This window comes from Geospiza fortis, unplaced genomic scaffold (genome assembly GCF_000277835.1).
Source record: "Geospiza fortis unplaced genomic scaffold, GeoFor_1.0 scaffold594, whole genome shotgun sequence".
NCBI classification, from domain to species: domain Eukaryota; kingdom Metazoa; phylum Chordata; class Aves; order Passeriformes; family Thraupidae; genus Geospiza; species Geospiza fortis.
In genome coordinates this window covers 76653-86367 of record NW_005054703.1, presented here as the reverse complement: position 1 = coordinate 86367, position 9715 = coordinate 76653, and the positions used below count along the sequence as shown (strand labels likewise).

Below are 9715 nucleotides of genomic sequence, written 5' to 3'. Positions count from 1 at the left end.
CGCCCGTGCCCTCCCCGGACACCCCCCCAGCTGCTGCCAGGCCGTAAGTGGCGTCCCTAGCCGCCCGTTTTGGGGTGCAGGTGCTGCGGGGTCGCTGCTGACCCCCTGTCCCTCCCAGGGCCCAGGGGACGAAGGCGGTGGCCAAGGGAGCCACCATCCCCGTGGGGCTGAACTTTGTGAAGATTCACTGCCAGAACGAAGCTGTCTACCAGTACCACGTGACCTTCAGGTGATAATGGGGGGCCGGGGTCCCCCACAGCCCCTTGAGGGTCCCCCACAGCCCCTCGAGGTTGGGGTGTCCCCAGGCAGAGCCCTCTGTGTCCCTCCTGCTGTCTGAGCTGCCGTGACTTGGAGCGGCCCCAGCGCAACAAAGAGCTCTGGGTTTTGGCCTTCAGGGGGGATTTTTGGGGGGTTGAGTGAGGTCTGGGGGGGCAGAGGAGGGAGAAAAGGCCCTGTGTGCCCCCAGCCCCGAGGTGGAGTGCAAGACTGCCCGCTTTGCCATGCTGAAGGAGCAGCACGCCGTGATTGGGGATGTGATGGCCTTCGACGGCTCCATCCTCTTCCTGCCCATCCAGATCCCCAAGGTAAGGGGTATGGGGCTCTCCCCCAGTTTGGGGTACGGGGGTGCCCCTGTTTTGGGTGGGAGAACCCCCTCTGGCCCTGCCAAAGGTCAGCCTGAAGGCTCAGAGGAGCAGCAACAGGGAGGAGATCTTCATCAACGTCCAGATGACCAAAATCCTGGAGCCCAGCTCGGATCTCTGCATCCCCTTTTACAACGTGGTGTTCCGCAGGTGAGAGAGCAGAGAGACCCTCGCTGAGCTCAGGGAGGAGAGCCCCTTCCTCCTCCTTCCTGCCAGTCCTCATCCAGCCCTGCTTTTCCTGCTTTTCCTTCCTTAGGGTGATGAAAATCTTAAACCTGAGCCTGGCTGGGAGACATTTCTTTGAGCCTGCCCTGGCCACCACCTTACAGAAATACAGGTGGGTGCTGGCACCTTCCTTCCCACAGAGTCATTGCTGTTTCCCTGGAAACTGGGAAGTGTTCCCAGGTCAGCCTGACTTTGGCTGTTCGGAGGAGTTGGGAGCTGGGGAATGAATCCCTGAGTTTTGAGGGGTTCCTTGGCTGCTCTGGGCTAAGCCAGGCATGTTTCCCTCTGGGCACAGCCTCCACATCTGGCCGGGATACGCCGTCAGCATCCGGAGGAAGGACGGGGGGCTCTTCCTCATGGTGGACGCCATCCACAAGATCGTCCGCAGCGAGTCCGTGCTGAGCATGATGTGAGAGCAGCAGCAAAACCCCACGAGCTCTGGGGACAGAGCTGCTCTACAAAGTGTTTTAATTTTGATATAGCACAGGAGGGGGGAGCATTCTGTGCCTCTGCTCTTTTTCCCAGGCAAACCATCCACTCGCAGAGCCAGAGGACGTTCCAGGAGGAGTGCACCAAGCAGCTGGTGGGGAGCGTGGTCATGACTCGCTACAACAACCGCACCTACCGCGTGGATGACATCGACTGGGACAAGACCCCCAAGGACACGTTCACCCTGGCCAGCGGGCAGGAGATCACCTTTGTGGAGTACTACAGGTGAGGAGCAGCTGCTGGATCACCCCTGGGAAGGGGCAGGGGCTGATCTGAGGTGGGGCAGCGGGAGCAGGGAGGTTTTGCTGCCCACGGTGGGGATTTGGGTTTCCATTCCAAAGTGAAATTCCAGGCCTGTGTGACAATGCTGTTTTTCCAGCAAGACCCATGGCATCACCATCAGGGAACTGGACCAGCCCCTGCTCGTTCACAAGCCCAAGGAGAAACAGACACCAGAGGGGAGGGTGAGCCGGGCACAGAGATCCACGGGCTGCTCTGAGCTCTTCCAGCCCAGAGAGATCCAAGGGCTCCTCCAGCCCAGAGAGATCCACGGGCTGCTCTGAGCTCTTCCAGCCCAGAGAGATCCATGGGCTCCTCCAGCCCAGAGAGATCCACAGGCTGCTCCAGCCCAGAGAGATCCACAGGCTGCTCCAGCCCAGAGAGATCCACGGGCTGCTCTGAGCTCTTCCAGCCCAGAGAGATCCAAGGGCTCCTCCAGCCCAGAGAGATCCACAGGCTGCTCCAGCCCAGAGAGATCCACGGGCTGCTCTGAGCTCTTCCAGCCCAGAGAGATCCAAGGGCTCCTCCAGCCCAGAGAGATCCACAGGCTGCTCCAGCCCAGAGAGATCCACGGGCGCCTCCAGCCCAGAGAGATCCATGGGCTGCTCTGAGCTCTTCCAGCCCAGAGAGATCCATGGGCTCCTCCAGCCCAGAGTGATCCATGGGCTGCTTGGGGCTCCTGCAGCCCCTGGGGAGAGCAGGAATTCCCAGCCCCTGCAATGCTGACAGTGCCTGTCTCTCCCTGCAGTGCCAGGTGAAGATGGTGCTGCTCGTGCCAGAGCTCACCTTCCTCACCGGCCTCTCCGACCTCCGCAAGAACAGTCGCATGCTGAAGGTCAGAGCCTGTCTTGTGCCCTGCTCCCAGCTTTGCCCAGGGTTTGTGGGGAGCCCTGTCCTGCTCCCAGCTTTGCCCCGGGTTTGTAGGGAGCCCTGCCCTGCTCCCAGCTTTGCCCAGGGTTTGTGGGGAGCCCTCCCTCACCGCTGGGTGTTGCTGGTGCAGGAGGTGATGTGGGAGATGGTCCAGAGTCCCCAGCAGCACTACCAGCGCCTCACCAGCCTCCTGCGCCGCATCCGCGACACCCCGGACGCTTCCCGGGAGCTGCAGCGCTGGGGGCTGGTCCTGGACACTGATATCTACAGGGTAAGGGCTCTGGGGCTCCTGGCCTTCCCCTGGCCCCCAGGCAGAGGAGGCAGCTCCGGAGATTCCCGCTCTGCCCAGACCCAGGGTCACATCCTGCCCGTGGAGCGCATCAACCTCCGGCACCGCTCCTTCCTTCCCGCCGAGGAGCTGGGCTGGCACCGCGAGGTGACCAAGGAGGTGCCCATCGCCGTGGTGAGCAGAGCCTGCCCTGCTGGGGACAGCTGCGCTGGGTTTTCCTGAGCGCTGGCGTTCTGCCTGAGCCCCTTCCAGCACAAACCCTTCCCTTGTTTGTGTTGGATTTGCGCTCCAGCCTGTTTTTCCGAAGGAGGTGGAGGTATGTGGCTGTGGTGTCTGCTTTCCCACCTCATCCCAGGGTGGAGGGAGCTTTTCACATGCAGGAATTAGCTGGAATTCAGTCCAAACTTCTCTTGGGCCACTTTCCCTTTTCCAGATTCCCCTCAGTGCTCCAGATTTCTCTTGGGCCACTTTTCCCTCTCCCAAATTCCCCTCTGTGCTGCAGATTTCTCTTGGCCCAAATTCCCTCTCTGAAATTCCCCTCTGTGCTACAGGTTCCTCTTGGGCCAAATTCCCTCTCCCAAATTCCCCTCTGTGCTGCAGATTTCTCTTGGGTCACTTTCCCTCTCCCAAATTCCCCACTGTGCTCCAGGTTCCTCTAGCCCCACTTTCCCAAATTCCCCTTTGTGCTGCAGGTTCCTCTTGGCCCGAATTCCCTCTCCCAGATTTCTCTCTCCCAAACTCCCTGCTGTGCTCCAGGTTCCTCTAGGCCCAGTTTTCCTCTCCCAAATTCCCCTCTGTGCTTGGTCGGTTTCTCCTCTCGCAAACAGGAACGTGCTGCGTGGATTGGATTGCAGGAACACCCCCAACCCACGGCCTGTGCTGGCTTTTCTCCCAGATCTCCATCAATTCCTGGCTCCTGATCTATCCCAAGAGGCTGCAGCAGCTGGCCAAGGACCTGCTGGCATCCATGAGGAGCAGCTGTGGCGCCATGGGGATGCAGGTGGGACAGCCCTTGGTGCAGGAGCTGCGGGATGATCGCATCGAGACCTACGTGAGGGCCATCCAGAGCTCCCTGGGGAGCCAGGTGAGGAGCAGGGACAGCCCTGGGGGTCACTGGGAGAGTGGGATGGGAGCCTAGAGCATCCAGAGCTCCTTGGGAAGCCAGATGGGGAGTGGGGATCATTGGGAAGGTGGGATGGGAGCTTTGACCGTCCAGAGCTCCTTGGGAAGCCAGATGAGGAGCAGGGAGATCATTGAGAAGGTGGAGTGGGAGCCTAGAGCATCCAGAGCTCCTTGGGAAGCCAGGTGAAGAGTAGGGATGTCCCTGGGACATCTTTGGAAGGTTGGGATGGGAGCCCAGAGCATCCAGAGCTCCTTGGGAAGCCAGATGGGGAGTGGGGATCACTGAGAAGGTGGGATGGGAGCCCACATCAGGGCCATCCAGAGCTCTTTGGGAAGCCAGGTGAGGACCAAGAAGATCTTTGGGAAGGTGGGATGGGAGCTTTGACCATCCAGAGCTCTTTGGGAAGCCAGGTGAGGAGCAGGGAGATCATTGAGAAGGTGGAGTGGGAGCCTGGAGCATCCAGAGCTCCTTGGAAAGCCAGGTAAGGAGTGGGGACATCCCTGGGACATCTTTGGGAGGGTGGGATGGGAGCCCAGAGCATCCAGAGTTCTTTAGGAAGCCAGGTGAGGACCAAGGAGGTCTTTGGGAAGGTGGGATGGGAGCCCAGACTATCCAGAGCTCCTTGGGAATCCACAAGGAGCAGGGACAGCCCTGGGGGATCTTTGGGAAGCACTGGAGGAGCTCAGCCTGCAGAAGAAGAGGCTCAGGGGTCCTTATTTTTCCCTAAAAACCCATGGCAGGAGTGTTTAGCCAGGTGGGGTTGGGAGCAAAGGACAGGACGAGAGGGAACAGCCCCAAGCTGTGCCAGGGGAGGCTCAGGTTGGACACCAGGAGGAATTTTTTTATGGAAAGGGGGGTTAAATACAGGAAAAGTGGTTAAATTTCCTTTCATGGAAAGAATTGATAAATCCAGGAATGGATTTAACCCAGGCAGGCAGCGGAGTCCCCATCCCTGGAGGTGTGGATGTGGGCCTTGGGGACGTGGGTTATTGGTGACCTTGGGTTTGGCTCAGTGATCCAGAAGGGCTTTTCCAACCTGAGCAGTTCCATGATTCCCCTCAGGACAAGGTGCAGCTGCTCCTGTGCATCATCTCTGGTGGCCGGGACGACGTCTACGGGGCCATCAAGAAGCTTTGCTGTGTGCAGAGCCCTGTGCCCTCCCAGGTGGGCTGGCACCCCCATATCCCTGGCAATCCCTGGCTGTCTCCAGCCTCACTTTGCCCTGAGTTTTCCCTCTCCCCAGGTCATCAATGCCCAGTCCCTCATGGGCCATCCTGGCAAGATCAGGAGCGTGGTGCAGAAAGTTCTGCTGCAGATCAACTGCAAGCTGGGCGGGCAGCTCTGGGGGGTTGATATCCCACTGGTAAGGCAGGAACACCCTGGCAGGAGGCCTGGGATGAGCCTGGAAGCTCTGGAGGGGTTGGATTATTTGGATTATTGTGGGCAGGGGCTGGATGAACGGGCTGGAGAATCGGGGTTGGCTTCTCTTGGGTGCTCATGAGTCCCTTGGAGCTGGAGGGATCCAAGCTTGGAGATGCCTGATTTATCCGTACATCCCACCTGGCTGTTTTTCCCCCTTCCAGAAGCAGCTGAGGGTTGTTGGCATGGATATTATCCCTAAATCCCACTTGCCTTTTGTTGGCATGGACATTGCCCCTAAATCCCACCTGCCCTGTACCCTCCATTATCCCTAAATCCCACCTGCCTTCCCCCCTTTCCAGAAGGAGCTGAGTGTTGTGGGCATGGACACTCTCCCCAAATCCCACCTCTTTTCCCCTTGCCAGAAACAGCTCAGAGTTTTGGGCGTGGCCATTATCCCTGAATCCCACCTTTTTTCCTGTCTCTAGAAACAGCTGGTGGTTGCTGGCATGGACATTGTCCCTAAATCCCACCTGCCTTTCCCTGCTCCGTTATCCCTAAATCCCACCTCTGTTCTCCTCCAGAAGCAGCTGATGGTCCTGGGCATGGACATTGTCCCTAAATCCCACCTGCCTTTCCCTGCTCCATTATCCCTAAATCCCACCTGCCTTTCCCTGCTCCATTGTCCCTAAATCCCACCTGCCTTTCCCTGCTCCATTGTCCCTAAATCCCACCTCTGTTCCCCTCTCCAGAAGCAGCTGATGGTGGTGGGCATGGACATCCACCACAGCAAGAGCCCGGGCATGCGCTCCGTCATCGGCTTCGTGGCCAGCATGAACCAGTACGTGGCTCCCTGGGAATGGGGGGAGGTTTTCCTGCCCTGCCCTGGCAATTTTGGGATGTCCCACCCCGAATTCCCCTTTGCTTGCCCGGGAAGGGGCTGAGGGTGCTGCTGTGCTCAGCCAGGTGTCCCCCAGTGCTGGGCTGGGAATGCTGAGCCAGGGCCGGTTTGGGCTTGCACAAGAGCTCCGTGGACTTTGCCTGGTGCTGGGGGCGCTCCTCCAGGCTGCTCATTCCCCTTCCATCCCCAGCATCCTCACCAAGTGGTACTCCAGGGTGGTTTTCCAGATGCCCCACCAGGAAATCGCCGACAGCCTCCGGCTCTGCCTCTCCCAAGCCCTCAAGCGCTTCTACGAGGTGAGGCCGCCCAAAACCTCCCTCCTGTGGCTCCACATTCCCCCAAAAGCAAGGGAAAACCTCCCAAACTTCCAGCCTGGAGACGTGCAGGGCAGCAAACCTCCCTGGCAGCCTTTGGACTGGATGTGGAGCTGGGACAGCTCGTCCTTATCTGGGGACGTGCCTGGGGATCGGTTTGCTCAGGGGGAAGTGCCACATTCCAGCTCCCAGGGGCTGTCCCTTGTCCCCAGCGTGGGAAAAGCAGCCTGGGACAGGGCAAGGGCCAGGGAAGATCCCTGCTCTTGGCATTTTCCCAGAGAAACCTCATCCCTGCAAGTGTCCCAGGGCTCCGTGGAGTAACCTGGGATGGTGGAAGGTTCCCTGCCGTGGCAGGGTGGGATGGGATGGGATTTAAGGTCCTTTCCAGCCCAAACCATTCCAGCATTCTTTGATTTTATCTCCTCATCCCTCTGTGGATGCTGCAGGAACAGCTCTGGACCCTGGGAATGTGCTGGGCAGGAGGGCCTGGAGGGACAGGGAATGGCTTCCACTGCCAGAGGGCAGGAGGTGATGGGATTTTGGGAAGGAATTCCTGGCTGGGATGGAATTCCCAGGGAGCTGTGGCTGCCCCTGGATCCCTGGAAGTGTCCAAGGCCAGCTTGGAGCAATCTGGGATGGTGGGAGGTGTCCCTGCCATGGCAGGGGTGGCACTGGATGGGATTTAAGGTCCCTTCCAGCCCAAACCATTCCAGGATTCTTTGATTTTATTTCCCCATCCCTCTGTGGATGCTGCAGGAACAGCCCTGGACGCTGGGAATGTGCTGGGCAGGAGGGCCTGGAGGGGCAGGGATGGATGGGAGATGGGGAAGGAATTCCTGGCTGGGATGGAATTCCCAGAGCACCTGTGGCTGCCCCTGGATCCCTGGCAGTGCCCAAGGCCAGCTTGGAGCACCCTGGGATAGTGGGAGGTGTCCAGCCCATGGCAGGGGGTGGAATGAGATGATTTTAAGGCTCCTTCCCACCCAAACCAGTCTGGAATAATGTGATTAATTCAAACACATTCCTCCCCTAATCTGAGCTGCATTTCTGTGGGGACTCATTGGATTCCCAGCTCCATCCTAACACCCAGACTTCTCCTGACCAGGGAATAATTCCCCACCTCCCTCAGCTATTCCTGTGCATGGCAGGGAGGTAAAAAGGAGCTGATTTGGCCCATTTTCCCCTCAGCTGAACCATTCCCTGCCCATGAAGATCGTGGTGTACCGGGATGGGGTGTCTGACCCCCAGCTGGACACGGTGCTCAAGTACGAGGTGCCCCAGCTCCAGAAGAGCTTCCACACCTTCCAAAATTACCAGCCCAGCCTCGTGGTCGTGGTGGTGCAGAAGCAGCTGAGCACAAACTTCTACTGCCTGACAGGAGAGGAGTTTGTGTCCCCTCCCCTGGGCACCGTCATCGACCACAGCGTCACCAGCTCGGGCCGGTGAGAGGCAGAGCTGGGGTGGGGTAAAAAACACCCTGGGCTGGGGTAAAAAACACCCCCAGGGGGAAAAATTAACCTGGGTGTAAAAAAAACGGAGATGAAAATGCCCCAGGGTGGAAAAAAATCCACCCTCGGTGTGAAAAAATGGCTGTAAAAGCACCCCAAGGTGCAAAAACAAAATGGTTGTAAAAATAGCCCAGGGTGCAAAAAAAAACCCCCTCAGAGTGCAAAAAAATTCTCAGGGTGACAAATTGTAAAAATAGCCCAAGGTGTTGGGAAAAATCCAGCCCAAGGTCTAAAAAATGGTGTGTAAAAGCCCCCCAGTTTGCAAGAAAATGGTTGGAAAAATACCATAAGGTATTTTATCATTTCTTGTGTTTACAAAATAAGGCGCTCTGGGGTAGAAAAACATCTTGAGTGCAAAAAAAAAAGGTTATAAATGGTTAATTTTTTTATTTTGCACCCCAGGGTGCATAAAAAAAATAAGTAGAGCGAAAGAAAAATGGTGGCAAAAATACCCCAGGGTGCAAAAAAAATCCCTGTGGAGTGCAAAAGTTAAACCCTTGTGGTTCAAAACCACCGTTCTGAGGTGTAAAAAACAGCTCAGTCTGGGCTTCAGAGCGCCCTGAGGTGCAAAAATGTTCATTTTTGGGGTGGAAAAAACAGAGGATTGGGGTTTGTTTTGCCCTTGCAGGGAGGATTTCTTCCTGCTGGCCCATCACTGCCGGCAGGGCTGCAGCGTTCCCACGCGCTACATCTGCATGTGGAACACGGCCAACCTCAGCTCCGAGCACCTCCAGAGGTAAGGGGGGCCCTGGCACCCCAAAATCCTCCCTGGGGAGTGGGGGAGACCCTCAGAATCATCCAGGGGAAATGCAGGAGTTCCTGAGATCCTGCAGCACCCCAAAATATTGCAGAGGGAAGGGGAGAGACCCTTAAAATCATCCGAAGGAAATGCAGGAGTGACTGGGTTCCTGAGATGCTGCAGCACCCCAAAATCCTCAAGAGGGAGTGGGAGAGACCCTCAAAATCTTCCAGGGGAAAGGGCAGAAGTCTCAGAGCCACCCCAGTATCCTACAGCCCCCCAAAATCTTCCAGGGGAAAAGGCAGGAGTTCCAGAGCCACCCTAGTATCCTACAGCCCCCCAAAATCTTCCAGGGGAAAAGGCAGGAGTTCCAGAGCCCTTCAATATCCCACAGTCCCCCAAAATCCTCCCTGGAGTAGGGCAGGGACCCTTAAAATCATCCAGGGGAAATGCAGGAATCCCAGAGCCACCCCAGTATCCTACAGCCCCCCAAAATCCTCCCTTGGGATTGGGAGGGACCCTCCAAATCCCATTTCTCCCCATCCCAAGGACAGGGACAGCTGGGAGCAGGTTCTAGGAGGGATCTGAACCTGGATCCATCCCCTTTTCCGGGAATCCCAAATCTCAATTCCCTCCCTGTCCCAAGGACATCTGGGAGCAGGTTCTAGGAGGGATCTGGACCTGGCTCCATCCCCTTTCCTGGAAATCCTAAATTCCATTTCTCCCTGCTCCAGGAGGGATCTGCACCTGGCTCCATCCCCTTTTCCTGGAAATTCCAAATCCATTTCTGGGACAGCTGGGAGCAGGTTCCGGGAGGGCTCTGGACCTGAATCCATCCCTTTTCCAGGAATCCCAAATCCCATTTCTCCCAAGGACAGGGACAGCTGGGAGCTGGTTCTAGGAGGGACCTGAACCTGGATCCATCCCCTTTCCTGGAAATCCCAAATCCCATTTCTGGGACAGCTGGGAGCAGGTTCC

The 9715-nt window shown here is 57.4% G+C and overlaps 1 protein-coding gene across 1 annotated transcript in view; it reads left to right on the top strand.

The window, feature by feature from the left end:
* The first annotated feature begins 6 nt into the window (after positions 1-6).
* Positions 7-9715, top strand: part of PIWIL2 (piwi like RNA-mediated gene silencing 2) — a 17019-nt gene continuing 7310 nt past the window's right edge. Inside the window, exons 1-18 of the mRNA XM_031065215.1 lie at positions 7-43; positions 119-229; positions 467-584; positions 670-791; positions 898-978; positions 1162-1275; positions 1392-1580; positions 1735-1819; positions 2383-2469; positions 2635-2775; positions 2854-2967; positions 3689-3877; positions 4979-5080; positions 5160-5279; positions 6028-6116; positions 6367-6472; positions 7679-7932; positions 8627-8734. Coding sequence (XP_030921075.1) covers positions 501-584; positions 670-791; positions 898-978; positions 1162-1275; positions 1392-1580; positions 1735-1819; positions 2383-2469; positions 2635-2775; positions 2854-2967; positions 3689-3877; positions 4979-5080; positions 5160-5279; positions 6028-6116; positions 6367-6472; positions 7679-7932; positions 8627-8734 — 1985 coding nt within the window. The 5' untranslated portion in view covers positions 7-43; positions 119-229; positions 467-500. The remainder of the gene's footprint in view (positions 44-118; positions 230-466; positions 585-669; positions 792-897; positions 979-1161; positions 1276-1391; positions 1581-1734; positions 1820-2382; positions 2470-2634; positions 2776-2853; positions 2968-3688; positions 3878-4978; positions 5081-5159; positions 5280-6027; positions 6117-6366; positions 6473-7678; positions 7933-8626; positions 8735-9715) is intronic.